At 38.3% G+C, this 20,822-nt stretch overlaps 1 protein-coding gene across 1 annotated transcript in view; it reads right to left on the bottom strand.

Annotated features, from left to right (window-relative positions):
* The window catches only part of MEI4 (meiotic double-stranded break formation protein 4), a 72,827-nt gene extending 60,100 nt beyond the window's left edge, over positions 1–12,727 (bottom strand). The window contains exons 1-2 of the mRNA XM_065632696.1: positions 12,685–12,727; positions 3,071–3,319 (exon numbers count right to left, since the gene is read on the bottom strand). Of these exons, the coding sequence (XP_065488768.1) occupies positions 3,071–3,319; positions 12,685–12,727 (292 nt within the window). The remainder of the gene's footprint in view (positions 1–3,070; positions 3,320–12,684) is intronic.
* Between the last annotated feature and the right edge of the window lie 8,095 nt (positions 12,728–20,822).

The following is a 20,822-nucleotide window of genomic DNA, read 5'->3' as shown; positions in this document are numbered from 1 at the left end:
GTTAAGCAGAATACAAAAAAGCCAAAGAGAAGCTGAGGGTTTGAATTCTTATAAGAGGTTGCATTGTTTTAGGCAGATCAGACTCCAAAACGGAAGCTGGAGAAATGAGTTGAGGGAGGAAAATGATACACAATATACCTGGCCCCAAGAACAATCCTAGTTATCCTCAGCCCTAAAGAGAACTTCTCTGGTGTGATATTAGGTACTAAACTTGGGCAATATACCATCAACAACAAAGCATAATAATGGCTTGATGAATCTATAGTAGCTTTCAGGTGAACAGGATGGAACACCACTTACACCACTTTTCCTCTCAACTTAGATTCAAGCTCCTTGTGCCTTCCTACCTCAGGAGCTGCCACCCTTTAGCTTTTAATATCCATGGGCTTGAAAAAAAAAATCTCAAAACTGGCACAACACACAAGAGAGGATTTTTTCTTTTTCCCAGAGCAGAAGATGTCAGTGGCAGAGTGGCCCCTGTTTCAGGCAGGCTTTGCTTCTATGAGCATCTTCCTTTAAATGTCAAATACAGGTTTTCTGCTTTTAATATATATATATCATCAACTGGATCGCCAGAAGAGTGCACAGATCTCACCAACAGACATCCTGCCAGGTATCAGTAACAATCTTTCCTTAATCAAAGAGACTGAGCATTTGTCTCCAATGTAACTGTAGTCATGAATGCTCACTCAGCAATTACATCTGTCTGATGAAGACCATCTTTACAAAATAACATACGCCTCAAATCCATTATCAGAAGAGATCACATGCCATACCAAGGTTTAAAAAAACAACAAACAAAAACAGCCCAAAGAAAGAAACATCACAAAAAATGGCCAACTCAGAGCTCGAAAATGTCCTTTCAATGTTAAGGAAACGTGTATGAAGAAACAGAAATTATGATACTGTTCAGATTTTCCAAACATTTTTGCTCTCTTACACCCAAGAGGTTAAGAGAAACTGAAGAGGAAGACTATGCCCTATGCCTCTTGGACAGCACGTGATGCAGGTGGGGCTGACGTGAACTCCCATAGATATTTAATATGTCAAAAGCCTTTCCAGCAGATTTATCAACAGTGTAATCATTAACATAAACAAATATTGGAACAGAAGAGCAGCTACACACTTGTCCTTCAAATTAGTAGGGTGTTGATTTTGTACTCTGGAGAAACTGAAGGAATATAGAAGGATTGCAAATACCACATACTGATCTCTACTGTTTGATTCCATTAGCTAAACACAGACTGAAATTAAAGTTTGGCTTCACTGAAATGAGACTTGGTCAGCTATCCAAAGTATGTTTAAACAGGCTGCTGAGGCCCCAAAAAAATAAAAAGAGATATCTATGAAGAACAGGTTAGTGATCTGTGAATCATGGAATTTTTCCCAAGCCAGTCAGCCTATTGTTGTAGAATGGAGAGGGATGTCTTTTGTGGACAATTCACCATATCTGTATCAGTGAACACTGCAATGGGTCAAGTAAACCACAAACTGTAGAGTAAGTGTGCTATTTCCCTGTACACATAATGAAGAAATGACAGAAAATTTAGTGCAGCTGTAAGACATCTAAAATTAGACAACATCTATCCCATTTTAGGTCGGTGAACACACCTCACTGTGACTAGGGCAATAAAAATTAGCATCCTTTGGAAGAGGTGTTATTCACCAAGGACTGGTGCTTTTCTCTGCACAACTCTCTCTCACAACTAAAAGAGTTTTACTTTGGCAAGTGAGATACCAATATTGCTCAGTTCAATGGCTTGTGGTAAAGAATCTTTAAAAAGTTAGACTTGGAATACAGAAGTTGCAGATGAATTGATTTCCTTTCTAGCATCTTGATATGTTCTGCTTAAACCAGAATTAGAACATCCTCTCTAGACATGAGATGTTAATAAATCTCTCCTCATCATATGCATCATATGCAATCAGTTCTTCACAACATTAAGACACCTGTTGCAAACAGCAGCTCAAAACTTTTTCTCTTAAACTTCATGCTTGGAATAGGTTGCAGAGAACAGAAACAAACACGATAACTAAGTATGAATAGTCATTAAATCATTTCTCTAGAGAGAAGGGTCCATTTAAAAAAAATCATTAGGGCTTCTAGCTAAAATTTAATACATTCCCCCTCTCAGTCAAAGTTAGGACCCAAAAAACTTTTCACAAGGCAATGAAGAAGCTACCAGCTACCGTTTCGGTACAAAAGCATGCCAGTAAAGCTTCATCAAGTACTCTATCAGGGAACCTTCTAAAAATCTCAAGTCATAAAGCAACTAGCTATACATTTTGATTTTACAGATCCCCTCAACAGTGAACTGTCTCTCTCCTTCAGCCCAGAGCTTTTTGACCTCCATCTCCCAGGGGAAGTATCTCCCCAGAGGCATCCTCTACTGCCAGGTTTCCAAGCTCATCCTGTGCCATCGATCTCTCAGAGCGAGAGTGACTCACTCAACATGCACAAATGAGAGAAACAGTGCTGTTTGAGATAATCTTTTTTTCATATTCTTTAACTAATAGCCTTCCTGAATCCTCGAATATCACACTCGCAATATTTTATCATATGTCATAATATACATTCACAGGATTCAGAGTCTAAATACATTAACAGAAATCCCAGCCATGCAGTCCTCTGCCTGCCCAGCCTTCCTGTTATACATATTAGGGATTCATGCTTTCAACAGATTAGGCTTAAATTCTGATTTGAAGCATCTTCAAAGTGGTAAAAAAAAATATTCAGTATGTCTTTAAGATATATTCCAAATATAAATAAGGTACATCAATATTCCTACAAACTAATATCCCTGAGGTTGCAGAGTAATATTTTGTGTCAGCAATTTTGTGTGGAATTATTCCATATGATACATATTGATTCTGAAGGTTAAAAATGTAACTTTCGAGTAAGCATCAAATTCTCAAGCTCAATTCCATTGCAAATGTATTCAGGGCTTTGGGAAAAATAGAAAGCTGTACACTGAAGACTCTTGTATCCAGGCACAAGAAATGGTGCAGGCAATGTACAAGCTGTTTCCTTGCTACTGCAACGTAGTCAGAAATTGTTTCAGAAGCTTACCATTTACCAAGCAGAATCTTGGACAGATCTTGTTCAAAAGAAGTTCCTGACGTAATCGAAGAACTTCAGCTTCCAGCACTTCAACTTTTGATTTCCATCCAAAATCTTGTTCAGATACAGTTTTGGCAAGGTGCTCAGTGTATTCTTTGCAACTCTTCCCTGGTGGTTTCGAGTGGATAATTGCAAAAGCCAATGCTAGTTTTGATATTTTCAAATACCAAACTTGATTTTCTCTTCCACCTTTGATTTCTGTTACATTAGAAAAACAGAAAACAAACAAGTAACTTAACTAAGACTCTATTAAGCAAATTACGCACAGTATTTTCTTGGTCTTGACAACTGTTCAACAAGACCAATTACTTTATTTCTAGTGCGTTCCTAGATACTCAAGAAAAAGAGTAGAAATATAAGCATCTGTGTACAATGTGAGAATAAAACATACATGACCTGCACTTCAGCTATAATTGTGGAAATAGCAAGCATTTCAAATAGGCTTATCCTAGCAAAAATTTAAACGCAAATGTTATCTCCACTAAAACAAAGATGAAAACACTAAAAATAGTAACCTAAAAAAAACCCCTGACTACTCCGCCCCCCAAAAAAATCCTAAACCCATGACTGAAGAATGCATATAGGGTTATTTATACTTAAACACAACACATACAATTTCTTCAAAGTGTACCAAAAAGTCCCAGTACACAACATAACTGAAGACAGTTTTATCAGCTCTGTTACAAACAATGAGGACAGGGTAAAAGGCATTATAGGAGTCAGAAAAAGAAAAGATTTATCTAGATAATTATGTCATGGATAACAGCACAGAACCTAGGAACAGAAAAGGAAAACATTAAAAATATCTACTAATATTCAGCCTAATTAGCATAGGGTTTTTTTCATAATTCTACACCACTTTCATTAAGTAGTTCACTATATTTCTTTACTTGAAAAAATATTACTTCTGGAATAATAATAACAAACAAACAAACAAAATTACTTCCTATGCCTTGATATCTGACCTTTGTGGCCTTGAGATCTAAAAATCGTTCATCATACTGTTTTTTCTTGTTACCCAAGAAATCTGCAGGCTAAGCACTACAATAAGTTGTGGTGAGTCTGAACAAGGTATTCTGTATTACCTTTTCACCACTTCACCTGCTGTTACTGATCTGATTTCTTCCTTTAGTTCTCCCCAGCTTTGGACAGTATGTCATAAATCATGACACATTTATTTATCCACTGAGGCACTTACAGCAAGATCTGCCTTTAAAATATTTCTTTCACCTTTCAAATACTTCTGAAATGCACAAACAATTTGTGCACATTCGTTGCACAGGGTCCATTCAGACACACTGGTCACTTACAGTTTGAAATGCACAGAGCACAAGGGATTCACCTCCCTACAGCTGTGCTTTAAGCTACTGCTCTCCACTTGAAACACTACATTCCTGCCTTGTGTCAGGGTAAAAGCACCTAGTCTAAGCCACCAGTGCAGTCTTAAAGCTAATGAAAGAGTAAGCCTTTAGACACTGAACTATAATATCTATATCCACTGCTTAAAGCAGTTATGCATTACATAAATGGTCCTTTTTGAGGAATTTCTTACTTGTAAAAATTTATTTTGTACAACTTTTCTATTCATATCTAAGAATTCCAATGAAAAAGCAGAAGTTAATTCTCTCAACCTCAAAGGATCAGCATCTCTGTGGGACAACAAACTAATGCAAGACTCTTGTTTGCCTTGTACATCAAAGGAAATGTTTTACAAATACAGAACCATGCAAGTAATTGAACTGCCTTCAAAGCTGTGAATAAAGGGAAATAGATGGAACCACACTGAAAGAAGAATAAGTAGTAACAGTAAAGTATCCAAAAAAATGTTCGTCTTTGAACCTGAAAGGTGCTCCCCAAATTATCTCATCTTCTTACTAGAAGTTTCACCCAGATACCACTCAAGCAATGTCTGTCAAGTTTCATTCTTTGGAAGTTCCTTCACAGAGCAGAGTCAAAAATTAAAGCAGGCAGAAACATGTCTTACAAATGGCTTTCACTGATGGTTTATCATTTTGGTATCTCCAGAGACTACTTTGCAAAAGCTTTCTGATTCACCTCCGTCATAAAAGAATAAATAAATATTTGCTTTGTGCTTCATAAAATGCTTTGTTAGTACAAGCATTTTCCTTTAAACTATATTCAGAGAAGTTGCAGAAGGACCAACATTCCAGTATATGTCAGGAGATGGTATTTAATGTCAGCATTTCATGAATGCTCAGGTGCCTTTTATCATTAAAGAGCCACCACCAATAACTTCTTTTCTATCATGCTGTGTTTATTTCTACTCACATGACATACTATTACACAGAAAAGTCAAAATTAGCTGTTTGATCGCTGAGACTTTAGACATCTTGGCCCACAACTCTAAATCATTTAAATCCCTAATAAAAATAATCTAATAAGTAGACAAGCATTACAAGAACTAGAATGGGAATACCTGAAATTTAATTTCTACAGCTCAAGGAAATTTACTTTAGTAGTGTTTTTTCACCACTTATTACCAAACTAAAGAGAGTAACTTTTCTACTTTGTTTTAAAGGGGACTACTATATTTTAAGCAGAGCAAAAACCTTAGTGTACATGCTGATAATACAACACAGAAAAGCAAAAGGTTCTTTCACTCTCAACATGACAAAATATTATTTCCTACAGGAGATGTATCCCTAATAGATCACATAAACCACAGTATCTTACCTAATTTTGCTTTAAATCAAAATCTTAAATAGTATCCCACCTTAACACTTAGCACACACAGTTAAGTAATGCAACTTGGATTTTGAGGGAGGCCTTTTTCTCTTTAACATCTTGTACAGACTCACTTTCACAGTAATAGTGCTTTACACTGAATGAGTTTAATGACATACTCTTACTCTGCAGAAAAAGAATCACTCCTTTTCTGGAATAATAACTTGTAGAGATGCTGTTAAAATGAAAAAAAAAAAAAAAAAAAAAAAGTAGCACGGATCACGAAGTTGCTTCTCCTGACGAACAGGACACAGTCAGAGAAGGTAATTCTCTTGGAATCTCAAAATTCCTTGTTTAAAACCAGGTAATTAATGACAAATGGTGATATACCTGCATGTATTTCCAGAAACAGTGGATTCCATAAAGTTTTTATAGAAAATATACAGCTCTTTCACCACCTTTCTATTACCATCACTATCACCATGTCTCTTTTCTTCTTTTATGATCATGAAAACAGAAGTTTGTGGAATGAAAAGCAGGAGTTTTAAGAGCTGATTCAAGTTTTTCACAGTTCCCTAAAAGGACAACTGCTCTCTCAGAAACCACTGTAAAAAGTCTCCTAGAAAATAACACACTGGATGATGTTGCTAGAAATATGGGGATGATGGCCAACTGTGCATTAGTAAAAACTGCACAACAATGCGTTGCTGTCAGGAAGTGCTGTACCCAAGACCACCAAATGCAAATGCATTCCACTAAAAGCATATTGGCAGCTACAGAGTTTTATCAATAACATTTTTGCTCATATCAGCACAGAAATGACACCAGTGGTTAGGTGAAAAGAAGTTTACAACTAAACCAGAAATTTTCCTTGATTAGGAATAGTACCAGGACAAGAGCAGAAAGAAATCACTTTTCTGACCTTTGCTGCAAATGCCAAAATAAAGTATGACAGGAACTGGAAGGATCAAGAATTATCCACCAAAACACATCTGGTACTGAATTGACTCAGCAAGAATAACTACTTACTAACACAGCTCCATTTGTGTGTTTACTCAGTGTTAAGGGAACCTTGAAAGCTCTGCCAGAAGCAGGGAGCAGCACCCTAACAACAGATACTGCCCGGTGACGAGTGTCCTGTGCAACCTTCTCAATCCACGGTCTGGCACTGGAAGTGCACTCAGGGGACAGGATCGGCCAAAATCGCTGTCAAACAGGACTGGGTCTCCAGATTTCCAATATGAGAAAGAGACTCCTTACCTCTCTCCAACCTTCTAATACTCATGCAGGGAGAGGGTGCTGGGGACCAACAGCTCCATCGAGGTCCTGGCCACAGAAAGCTGCTGAGTAATCACTCAGCTGCTGAAATAATTATAAAAGAAGTCATGAACTGCCCTGTACTGCTCTGTGTTAGACAACCAAGAGGAACTAAGAGGTGATAACAAAGATCCTTTGAGGACCTTAGATATAAACAGGAAATGGAATAACAGAAAGAACTGGGGTAAATGTGATTCATAAACACTACCCTACTCTACCAACCTGCCAGCCCACTGTTTTGCAACTGCATTTGATGCAGCAGCTCATATTACACCATTAAGTACAGCAAGATAGCCTTCTGGTTAGTCTCACCTTATTTTTCACACTTTCTGCAACATGTGAAGAGGAAATAACTCCCACTAATTAGAAAGAAACCCCACTATTTTCAGATTATCACCTTTTTATTTTCTTCTGAGTCAGAAACTTCATACATTTAACCCCATTCAAAGGTCGAGGCTTTCACGCTATTGTTTAAAAAAACTAAACAATTCATTCAAAACATTCATTGTTATTAAAAACTGAAAACATCCATGAAAGCCATGAAATGTGCATCTAAACTTAAACCATTCGTTACAGTCCCTTTAGCAAGCTATAAAATCTTCTGTTTCTAAAAAATCTGCAACCCCACAAAAGGGCTGTTTATGCATCTTGCTAGTTACTGGTACCCACTTTCATACTGATAACACATTGTCAAAGTCTGGAAGTCAAGGTCAAACATCAAGAAACAAAGACAATTCCCTGAGCCCACTACTGGCACAAAAGCACCCCTTCCTCCCCTAGCACTCTCTTAGCTGTCAGAAGATGCTTTTCCATCTTTTATCTCTCCACTGTTTATTTTTTTTCACTGTTAACTACACATGACCGAACAGCTCAGCCCTGGAATGCACAGCAGTTGCCTTCAGTGCTGCACACAACACCAAATTAAGTCTCGAGAGGAAAAAATACTCCTGGATGCTATTTGGGTTTTTCTACCTCGTGCCACAATTGAACCAGTGGCAACAACAGGCAGTAATTTTCTGTCTTTAACAGAAATGCAAGGATGACATCTTCATTATTCTTTGCATTAGTGTACATGAATGAGAGGAACTGGTCTCCCAGACAGTGTTCCAGAAAGTGATACAGTTAAGTCTACAGCCAGATCAAAATTCTACCTGAGAAAAAAACCCCACAGTGATCTTGGGCTGAGCCTGCCCCAGCTCCTGGGCTCACGACCATTGGTCTCTCTCAGCCAGCTCTGTGTTCCGCATGTGTGGCACCCAGCCATCAAGGGATAAGCTTGCACAGGTGAATCATCAGCTCTAGAGCTTTAAAGTAGTCTTTTGGAGGTGTTTATGGGTAAGGGAGGTGAATAACTATAGATAATTTACCTTTCTGAGTGCTACATACTGTTTTCTGACATCTTGGAAACAGGGAAGTCACAGAGTGGTAGGGGGAAAGGAGTTAAGTTCTACCGTGATTTAAAATTATAAGGCATCTCAAAATAAAACTGAAACCCAAACTTGCTTGAAATAATTCAATGTTTGAGTAATACCCATTTATATCACAGAATTGCACACCTTAGGCATGATCTCTAAGTTTGCCCATGAAATTCATGGCTAATAATGGAAGAAACCTCTGCAAATGTCATAGACAAAACCTTATTGCTTACAACAGGACATTTATTTGTTATTCAGATCATTATCATTTAAGATTGAACATTTTAAAAATTAATTAAGACACAAAATAGACTGTAATTCATTTAACTTCCAGGCCATTCAAGGGCTCAGTTTCCTTCACATTTGAAATAGATGGAAAATATAAAAAGATTTGTCAGGACAGAAACAAATTGCCACTCACCACCACTACACAGCTAAAAATCTTCACACAGTCCTAAATAATAGTGTGTAACGAATAACCAAAAAATGGTTTTCCTTCTAAATTTAAGTGTATGGTCTGTCTTTAAAGGCACAAACATAATAGGAAATAAATGTTTTGTTGTCCTGTTTTTTACTTTAACTAGTCTGTCAATTACACACTGCAGATTGAGGCAAAAAAATTACCCACATCTTTGTAACCTCATTCTGCATTACACAATAGCAACCAAGATACTGACTCATTATAACAGAGCATAAAATGACATACAAAATGCTGTGAGTGCTCTAGTGGAACTGGGCTGAGCTACAGACACATAAGGCCACAACATCAAGCAACAATAAAATAAACCTGGATTAATTGGTATGCCTAACAATACTGTCTTTTGTGTATAAAATAAATAATGATAATGGGACAGCCGCCTAATCAAGATGAACTGAAGTATGTCTTGTGTTCCAATTAAGGAGTTTTTATTGTAAAAATGTATATTACACCAAGGCTACTCCACAGTGTCATTTTTAAACAACATATATTCAGAATACACAAAGTTATGTAATGTGGGCATACTTTCTGAGGGAAAAACTTGGTTTTACTACCACGAGCCTAAACAATTCCTCCAGCATATTTTTTATATGGACTCAAGATACTGAACTGATACTGAAAATAACAAATATTTAAAATACATTATGCCGAAAACACAAGGAAACTTGATTTGAATACAACATGATTTATTTCTTCAAACAATTTAACTTTTAAATAATTTTAGCTTCTAAAATCAAGTCATATAAATTCTCTAAAACCAAATAACATGAAGGAATTGAAAAAATATTTTAGAGCCTTTTAACATTCCCCAATTATAACAATTTCACAGCACTTAAGAACATAAACAAGTGTAATCCCTCAGGATTTCAGTAACATTTTAGAGGAAAGACTTATCTCGAGTACAGAAATCTGCAGTCTAGGAGGCTACAGCCGAGCTAGCTGTCTAGGCTTTCTTTTTGATCAATGGGCAGAAACAGAGATTTCTAATGTTAAAAAGTGATTTGTACATCTACCTTGTGATTAGGCTAAGCGACGACCTAGAAACACTTTTTTACCTCCCTGAACTACAGAGAGAGTGACTACGGCTAGATCAGATGCACATGCATGTGCTGGGGACAGCTGCCTTCAGTGAGATGAGTTGGTGCTCCACCAGCAGTTTCAGCTGAGACCTTCAAAAAAACCTTTTAAGTGCCTAACCAACAAGAGAAATTTTGCATGGCTAAAATCAGTACCTTTTAAAAGAAGTTTGTAATCTAATCAAATTAACATAGAATCGAATCAAATCAAATGAACATAGAACAATTAGTTTGGCCTTTAATAAAGTTACTGTGCATCACTCTTCAGTGAGATCACATGAGGAAATTATTTCCTCCCAATTTGAGATACCACAAGTACATCAATATTCCATAACTCTATGCTTAGATTAGCTCCAGGTTTGGACAGCTCTGGCATTTTGCTCTCTGAACAGAATCATTCAACAGGTATTTTTAACTGTCTTTTTTCTAACATGCTGTTGTAGTGACACGTCCAGAAGAGAAATACCGTATCAGATTTAATATACAAGAATCTCGCGTCACTCAAGAGGTCAGCTCTGTCAGTCTTCTTAAGGAAACATTACAAAGTATTGACAGAAAGGACAGCTTATGCACCACAGGAGTCTTAAAGAGATAAAAGAATTCACTTCTGCTCTATTCCCATTAGAATAGGCCAAGTAAAACACTCTAATGCAAGCCTGAGATTACTGGTCATTTTAAATTTTGTATATGTTCTCCCTACAAACTGAGAGTTCTTCTATTTGCACTCTTTTTTTTCTCCTCCAACAGTTGTTTTTTTGCTGTGTCACAATATCTAATGAATCTGGCACACACTACCACTACCACTACTGTGTTTTTCTTTAGTATTCTTACTACTAAAGACATGCATATATTTGCACAAAAGGGAATTTATTCTATAAATACTGCTGTTCAGAAATTGAAGTATAACTCAATGGTGGAAATTTATCTATTCTTAAGTTGGCACAGATTTCTTCCCCTACCAAACAAAGCAGTGATCTTTTAATCAGCTGGGTGTAAATCCATTTGGTCTGGAAACGGAGGATATACTTCTCATTAGTTTTATGAGCCAGGCCATGAGAGTCAGACCCTTAGTCATTTACAAAGTTTCATATGTGCTAATAATAATTACATACAGTGTAAATTTACAGCTGGTCTTTTGGACTGTGGAAAAAAAAAACCATCTTTATATAGTGCCAAGTTGCAACACGAAAGCAGCCGTATATCTCAAGTTTGACCTATTGCAACGACTGCACTAGTTCTTGAATGAAGAATTTCAAAGCAGAGTTCAAAAAGAGGCAACCATGAAGAGTTCAGAGGATTACAGAGGGATTATTTTGCATTCCTCCTCTTCCCATGTTAAAATATATTGACTAAAATACCACAATAATTTCCTTTTCAATTTCACACTTTCAGCCTTTACCTGAGTAGTTCCATTTCCACAAGTTTTTAAATCTGCAAAATCAGTAACCTTCCGTGGAAGGAAAGTTACCAGAAAGCAAACATTGTATTTTAAAAAAACATTGTTGTTGGCTTTCTTACACATATTTTACATTGGCAGAATGAAAGATGAGATTGTTCAAAAGAAAGTAAATGTTTGGAAAACAAGACAAGAGAGAATAGCAGGAATACTAGGAACACAGTACTCTAACATGGAGTATGCAATGAAAAACTCAGTCTTATATATACTAACAAAACTATAACCACAATTAAATACATAATGCCTAAATATTAATTTATGAAGCACTGGAAGTTGTAAAAGATGGTGAACCATGGAAGCGACTTGCCAGGCATTCACAGCCAAGTCCATAGACGAGTATCTTTTACACTTTATTAAGTTCAATCGCTAGTTTATTTCTAAATTCCTAAGGACAGGGGGATCAGAAACAGTCATTTCAATTCCCTGACATTAGAAACAAACAGTTTCAGGAAAAAATATTATTAAGTGTTTGATAACGCTTTTCCGTTGTAGCTGTATATTTAATGCAACCTTATTTTAACAAGCAGAGCAGTAAGAACATTAATTGAATTCCAGCACCTATCCCATACAATTTAGCAACAATACAGCATTCTTACTTGTGATTTGAGTGAAACGAGTAAGAGAAAAACTTCAGAGTTGTAGTGTATTAGGAGAGAAAACCAAGTCTGAATGCATGTAGACATGTCATTCATAGCTTATCTTTTCCATTAATAATACAAAGTAAGAGATGCAAGTTTAATGTGAAAGCTGCCATTTCCTTCTAAATAAAACAATTAAACGGAACACTTCTTCAGGAAACCGCTCCTGGAACACCCAGGACTGCCCAGGCGGGGCCTCCAGCATGCAGAACCAGCCTCGGCGGCCTGACCCAGCCCGCTGCTCTCCCTGGATCCGCCTCTGCTGTCCCCGACCACCCTCAGGCCTCCCCCCAAACACGCGGGGTTACAAGCACGAAGGGTGTCCCCAAACTAGGTGACACCCGCGGCCGGGGGCGGCTGCCTACCGACACCGCGCCATGGCGGCGGGCAGCGGGCACCTCCGCAGGCCGCTGCCTCCCTCCCTCCCGCCCGGAGCCCTCGCCCAGCCTCCCTTACGGCCTCCCCGCGAAGGCCTGAGGGCCTCGGGCCCCAACCCACCTGCAGCCGCAGCCCCGCCGCAGGGCCCGCTCCCCGGCTCCATGGCGGGGGGCAGCGCCCGCCCTCGCTTGCGCCCCGCGCCGCTCCCTGGCGGGCGGCGGCTCCGCCCGGGGCTGAGGGGCCGCCGGCGGGCGGGCCCGGAGCTCCGCGCCGCGCTGGGCCCTGGGGTGGGCTCGGCCCCAGCGCAGAGGCGCTCCGGTGGGAGGCCTTCGGTGGAGGCGCGCTTCGGCGCTCTCGTGTTTATCTTGGCCGAACAGGGGTGTCTCCTGCGGGTGTTGCCGGAGCCCACTGGCTCATGCTGTGGGCCTTTCCTCCCGCTCGCAGGGCTGAGGCCAGGCGGGGGGTGAGAGAGAATGGTGGCGGTCACCGTGGTGCGGAGGCAGGGACCACCGTAGTCTGGAAGGCAAAGGAACGGGGAGCCCTGCAGGACATGTCCGAATTTGCAAGGCCGAAACGGAGGGGAGCGCATTAATAATACTTTGTATTATTAGTGGAAAAGATAAGCTGTGGCAGGCGTGGGGCTGCGCGGCGTCGAGGTGACGCTTCCATTCAGAGCTCGCTGTCACCTGAGAGGATCCACCACATTTGTACACGGGTGGATGGATGGTCTCAAGTCTGTGTCGTTTTCACTACTATAAATAAATTGCATGAAGGTCTCTTGAGCGATTTTGTCAATTGATTTTGGTCTCCTTAAACATTTCTTGTGTTCGGATATCCTGAGAGCGATTAAGATCATAAAACCTCAAAACAGTACTTCTTTAAGAGTAGATTGGAAATAAAAGCTGCCTTTTAGCTGAAACATAGTGATGAAAGCTCACCAGTTAACTTAAGAAACTATTTTTCTATGTCAAATTACATTATTTACGCAAGCTGTGCTGTGAAGGCTGTGTTAAGACTTTCTTGGCCAGAAATGGAATATGGAATATCTTCAGCTGAGGAGGGTCAAGAGTGAGGACAGGACAAGAGATAAGAAATTAGTAATGGAGTCAGATGCATTCCGTACATATAGGTTTATCACAATACATTAAATTCTTAAGTAGATGAGAACTGATCTTTCTAAACACAGAAGTATTCAGATGTGACAAACAGTATGTACTTTTAAAATTCTCATCTCTATTTTTTGTTCTTGGATAGTCTAAATAGCTATATTTTTAACATGTTAAATTAATTTATTAAAAACCCTAACTTTTTAATCAATAAACATGGTGGTGGACTTCTGAGCTAAAGTCCTTTTTTTTTTTAATTTGAAAAATAAATTTACCATCCCAACTACAGAAAACTGTTAACACATTGGAACTTTCATTTTAGACTTCAAATGATAAAAATAAATTAGACCAAATAATGTAGAGACTAATTTCATTCTGACAGCAGTACTTACTTCTCAGTGAAAGCCAGGGGAAAAATAAGAAAACATTCTCCAGCCTTTAATTATGGGGACATATCAACAGCTAGACTTTGTTTACCATTTTCTGTGCATCTTTTGTGCATAAAAGTGATGCAGATGCTTTGTAAAGTGGACAGTCATTATGTAGATTGGAACGTCCACATTTTCACATTATCTTTTCAACTGTGACTGAAATAAAAGATACAGAGACATCAGTGTGTTTACTTCCAAACCTGGGGTTTATATACAGAGATCTGAATCTAAGCAGCAGAATTAGGCAGAGACAACCTTATTAACATTACTATTCTAAAAAAGAAATTGGCTCTGCTTTCTGTGAGAGTACCAGTCCTACTCAAAATTGTAGGCTTACCAAGAGGCACCTGACAATCCTGAGACATTCTGCCATTGAACAGCTGCCTGGACAGATGTTTTTCACTTGAGTATTTTGTACGTAAACATCTAAGAGCTTTATTAATTTAGTTTTAGATGCACAGCACAGCATGGCTTTTGATGTTGTTGTTGGTTTTTATTGGGTTTTTTGTGTGTGTGTTGTGTTTGGTTGGTTTGATTTGGTTTTGTGCCAATTTGGAGCACTAGCTCCGTTAGTAGTTAAAGAGAATGTGTCTCAAACTTATAAACTTATTGTATGCAACTTTCGGAATACCCACCAATGTACACCTTTTTACAGTTTTTATGTTAACCTTTACAATAGATTGAAACATCCTAATATTTTCAGGATGGAGAAAAGCTGATTTCTCCCCCTGCCTTAACAGAGCATCTCTACAGACTTTATTATTCATCCAAAAGCAGCAAAATCTGGGCATAATCAACTGCAAATTCACTGAGAGCTGTGATTCTGTTCTATTGAAGAACACTTTTCAAAAATAGATTGTAGAACTTGTATTAATTTTATGCACTGAATATTCCCAGTGATTACATAATCTAACATTACTTTTTCAGAAATTAAAAATGTGTGCACATGCATCCATGCACGTGTACAAGTTAATGTTATATTCAATAAATAAAAAATAAGATACAATTCCCATTTTCATATCCAAACGCAGGGTGATCAGCGATGTATGTAATCTCAAGTGAACCAACAGTAAAATCAAGCTTTGATTTGAAATAAGCAGTTTGTAGATCATGAAGGAAGCTGATTCTACGAGTTGCAGATGAATTCTTTTGATCTCTGTTTCTGAAGATGCCTTTTGATCTCAAGAACAGTCAAAGGGTATATTCATGGCAAAAGGTCATACAAAATAATTAGCTGCTTTTATTAATAATTCAACATAAAAGCATGTGTTTAATCATGTTAGAGGTCATGAATTCTCAGTATTTAACCAATCCACATGCTGAATAATTACAGACAAGTCAGTGGTAAACTCAGAACAAACTCCAAAAACACGGGCTTCAATCGTTAAAGGTAAGTGGATTGCATTGCTGTCAGACATGCGGGTCCTGCTCTTACTGGATGCCAATAGTATCAACAAAAAAATTGAGCAAACACGGAAAGACCTTTTCATTTGGAGAACTACAGTCTGTCAGAATTCATCAGACATCTTTATATTTTAATGCATCTCAGTTTACACGAGAGCTGGATGTGTCTGAAAACACGTGAAATACACCGTCTCAGCTGTTGTAGTTTGCAGTTTTGTTTAGCTGATATGCAGCAAGAGCTACACAGTCTTGAGAAGAGTGTGTGAAAATCATGAGCGGGAACGTCAATGTCTTCTCATTTGAGCCTTCATCCTTCTGTGTCACAGTGCTATATTTTAATAAAAATAAAAATGTTGGCATCATGATTCTTCATTACTCAGCATGATGCTCTTTTCAAAATAGATTATAATGCGTTAGTGATGGCTCTATTTCATTTGTAATTCTGAATGCAGAAATATGGCTCAAGTAGTCCTTTTGATCATAATCTGCAATTCTAAACAAATAATCTGATTTAGGATGTTCAGGGAGTTATGCAATGACTTCTTTGTGACTGTTCAGAAAAAAAGCCTTACCATCAGGAAAAAAAGATAACATGTCAGCATCTGATGCAATGAAAACCTCGTTCTACAAAAGCAATAAAAACATTAGACATAATATGAGGAGAACAGGGAAACAAACAAAACTTGCTACTGTTAAAGGCAGCATACCATCAGTTACGACCGTATGGTCTGTTATGAACGGACACTTTACAGTGCTTTTTAAAAATGTTTTCACTTACATAAAGTTTATGAAGACAGATTCCGTTCTTTTCTATACAGTGTATACTAAAGAAAGAGAAAACCTTTCCTTCAAATAATTTCACCATCTGGAAAACAATACTAAAAGTTTCCCACACCACCAGGTAAGAAAATGAGTAAAAGCATGTTAGCAAATAATCAGAGAAAGGAAGAGGTAATTGCTGCCAAAGAGCTATCCTAGGATTTACAAAATTCAGATTGCACTTCTACACACAGGGCTAGAATCAAAGACCGTCTGAGCAGTCCTCCCTAACTCCCTCATAATATAGAAAATTGGGTGCATTAAAATATCTACATTATTCTCATTTAATCCTGAGGCATTTTTATTAGCATTCCTCTTTGCAAACATTGGGTATCAGCTGAATCATGGGTTGCAACGCCTATTTCTTTCTATTGACTCAAATGGGTCTGGCATAAGTTTTGATGAAAAGGGCTTTACCTCTCGGATCATGCTCAGTCATGCTTCACACACACAAAATGCAAGATGTTAACCCACTGAAGACACAATGGTTGTGCTAGTGCTCCCAGCATCTCACCTTTCTAACCAGTACCTTGTGCAGAGCTTGAAGGACACAGAGTAAATTCTTTTTTCTAGGGGGAATTCGCACCTTGTTTCCCACAGGAGCTTTGCAGCCACCAATTGCAGAGGTGTTCTGGAAGAGGTTTGTCTCAGTTCCTTTCGCTAAAAGTGTTCCACTTTGGATAGAATAATTAAATATTCTTTAGGCTACAGGAAGATTTAATCTGATGAAAGAGCGATTACCTGGCAGGAAGATGAGGGCTCCAGTTTTGATCTCTGTTCCAGGTAATCTTGATTTTTCTGCAGCAAAAACTGGAATTTGCCCTAGTTTCAGGTGAGAAACCAAATTACCTTTATGTGAGGGGTCATATGTATCATGTAATATACTGTCTAGGCCAAAGATTCATTCCTTTGATGGAAGACCTGTAATGGCAATGTTGGTCTTGATGACAGTCCTACTTCAAGTAGGATGTAGGACTGACTAGACAAACTTCAGAAGTCCCTTCAAACCAAACCAAAAGCAAAACAGAGTGCTCTGCCCCTACCTTCTCCACAACCACCTGAAGATAGCCTATAATCTGGTAAATACGGTTGCAGAGTGGGAGAGGTGGGCTTGAACACTGACTCAAAAGTGACTGGAGTATGTGTGTGCCGCATTGTGGGGGAGCCCCCTAGCCAGTGAGTTATTGGGCAGAAGCATATTAAAGTAGCTACTATCTGTGTTTTGTGAAAAATGTGACTATTGCAGAACTTAAATCAGGAAAGGTCTTGGAGGCTGTGACCTGTATGTGGACATACATGCTCTAATCTGCACTGCAGGAAATTGCATATGGTCTGGTGGTCTTACACATGGATAAGAATTTTGACAATTTTGACTCCTTCAAGAAGCTCCTCACTTGGCGCTCCTCACTTGGCATCTGCCTGTGTCACTCTTCCCATTAACTGTATCAGGATCCTTGCAGTAGTGCTGAGAAGTCCCCTGCTAAAAAGTATCCCCAGTCTTTACACTGCGTAGCAACACGGAAGTTATTTTCTGGACCTAACAGCCATATCTGTGCTATATTGTGGCCCTTCTTGAGACCTAGAGGAGATCCAGGTCATACACGATGTAATACTGGTCTGGCTCCACCATACAGCTGGTGTCAAACACAAGGAAGCCCTGTGTCTTAGGGAATCCACACCAATTGACCAGGCACCAAAGTTTTTTTTCCTCCTTTGGTCCACAAAGGACAATGTAGACATTTTCTCATTTTGGGGAAGCTTATATTGTTTAGACACACTCACCTGCACAAAGAAGCGCACACATAACTAGTGATTAACAGGCCTGTTCTTATAGACTGAGTCCGGTTTAGTCTTCAAAACCAGGGTAACTTATCCCCTCACAAGGACTGGACTGTACTGCTCTCGTAGGTGAGGAGAGGGAAGGCCATCTGCTCAGCCATGTAGCTTGTCACCATTTCATTCACTTAAAAGGAGTTTTGTCAGTTTGCTCTAATTGTAAATGCATCCCACTGAGTTTAACAGGCTTAAATCATTAATTCATTCATTTTTCCTGGTGTGGAATATAGGGTTCAGGTTAAATTATTAAAAATGTAGATTCTTGGAGCCCAGAATTCCTTCTGTCTAGCAATGCAGAAAGGAGATTGGCCAATGAAAAATCACTCCTCAGAAAAACTTAAATAGATTAATTAGACTAGAAAAAATGAATTTCTAGTGCAATATGTCATATCAATAGAATAGGTCATAGATAGAGGTATACACACATAAATATATACTTACACATTTAGACGGATAGATAGATAGACAGACAGACACACAGATAGATACAAGTGATGAAGTGAAACTGGTTGTGGTAAAGAGGCACAGAAAGTACTTTTTATTATCTGTCTAATATGTTCCAACTAGAGCAACTGGCTTCCAAAGATAAAACACTTTGTCTCCTCCACACGCAACTTTCCCTCGCTTGGAAAAATGCCATCACATGTCCTAGTTTTACTGAGCTTTACCTCTGAAGGGTTGAACATAATTTGGGGGATTGGACTAGATGATCTTTCGAGGTCCCTTCCAATCCCTAACATTCTGTGATTAACAGATCAAGGGAGCTGCAATCAGTACTGTATCTGCTTTGAAACTCATCCTGTGCTTCCTGGGGCTCCTGGAGCCCATCAAGGAAGGGCAGTGGACCTGACATAAATCGTTTCTTCTAGGAGCTGGGCTGTTGCTGCAGAGAAGAGCATCTGCTTACAGCACGAGAGGGTCACATTACCATGGTTCCCATGTCTCAAATAAAATGGCAGTGATATACAAATGTGAGCGTCAGTAGATACAAATGAAGATGCCATTTAAAACTTACATGGCATGACTGAAATGAGACAAATTTTAAATTCAAATAAAATCCGTACAAGTTATGTCTTGATGCAGCTGTCCAGAAATCTGAAGGTCTGTATGTGGGCCTCAGGTCATGGATTAGAACCACAAAGGCTGGGCTGTGCATATTTTAAGGGGAGAAAATTACACATGCCCATAAGTCTCCACAAATATCCATTCCACAGGAGGGTTTCAGAGGCAATCACGCATCTGCCAAAATGTGTATGCTGTCTTTAATCATGTTTCTGCTGAATGAGGGAAAAACATAAGACGAAAATACAAAAACAAAACAAACAAACAAAACCAAAACTAAACAAAACAAACAAGATTGCCAGCTGTGTTTCTCAAGTAACGATAAGAAAACAAATGATTGGCAGGAATTAGATGCAATGAAGGTGAACTTAAATTTTATGATATGTGTAATTTTGGAACTTCACTGAGTTGTGATGACTTATGAAATCACTAAGATGCCCATCAGAGGTGAGGATTAATTTAAACCCATGAAAACTATTGTGTAAGTGTAGTTCATAAAATGAACTAAATTGAATTTAGTTCTAACTAAATTCTATTTAGTTTACTTCTAACTAAATTCCAGACTTATGTAAAAATAATTCATGATTTGATTTTTCAGTTATGATATATAAAATCAATGCACAGTTTTTCATTTCCACTGTAACATTTGGTTGCTCTTCACTATAAGACTGAATGATTGTATAGCTGGAGTTCTCAAGGATTTGAGGAACAATGAAAGAAAAAGCAGCAAGTCAGCAGAGTGAAATTCTTATGCAAGTTACCTGGATAATTCATATGTGAGAATAAAGAAACCAGAGTGCTGTGGAGTAAATATAATACTTGATATATGTACTATATATATAATGTTCTTAAGGTCTATAAGAAAGTTAAACTGAAGTTTAATCATAAGTTTTGCTCTGCACTGATCTGTGAGATCCTCACATGAAATTGGACAAAGATATGTATTTATGGAGAGAGTTCTCCCTGTATTCCCATGCACCTTGCATTTGGAGTGGAGTTATTTTCCAGTAGCTCTTATAATTTTCATTCCTTCTTCAACTCTACTATTTTATTCATGCTTTATTGCCACATTTTACACACAGATACGTGCATGACTTCATTGAGAGTCATGCACATCTGCACATATTTCTCTCTAGGGAAAAAGTGGCCTTTAGTAAATATGCAATGTGGCACAGTTGTGATTGAGGTAGGCAGTTTTAAGATGCATAACTTGATTATTTTAAAAACACATTTCTTCAAACATGCCAAAGGCAGGTATCTGTCAAGCTAAAAGTTACGTGAATTGGAGTTTAAAAGGGCAACCTAAACACTTTTCAAATTATGCAGAAGTGTGTTTGCTCATTATCCATAACTCAGAACCAGCCAGACTGGATTTTTACCACACTTTCATAGTGCTTCGTATTTGAGTAGCGAACAAATGTGAACAATATTAACACAACAGATTGTGTTCTTAAACCTCTAAATGTCATAATAGAAATACCTCTCAACCCTAACTATGGCCATTGCAAGGGAGATGCCATAAAAAGTAAACAAAATACGTTTTCCTCTTTGTTTCCTCTTTTGAAATGTTTATTTAGGTAGTGCTCAGAACACTATTCCT

This window comes from Caloenas nicobarica, chromosome 3 (assembly GCF_036013445.1).
Source record: "Caloenas nicobarica isolate bCalNic1 chromosome 3, bCalNic1.hap1, whole genome shotgun sequence".
NCBI classification, from domain to species: Eukaryota; Metazoa; Chordata; class Aves; order Columbiformes; family Columbidae; genus Caloenas; species Caloenas nicobarica.
The sequence above is the reverse complement of the archived record's forward strand: the minus strand, read 5'-3'. Positions and strand labels throughout refer to the sequence as shown.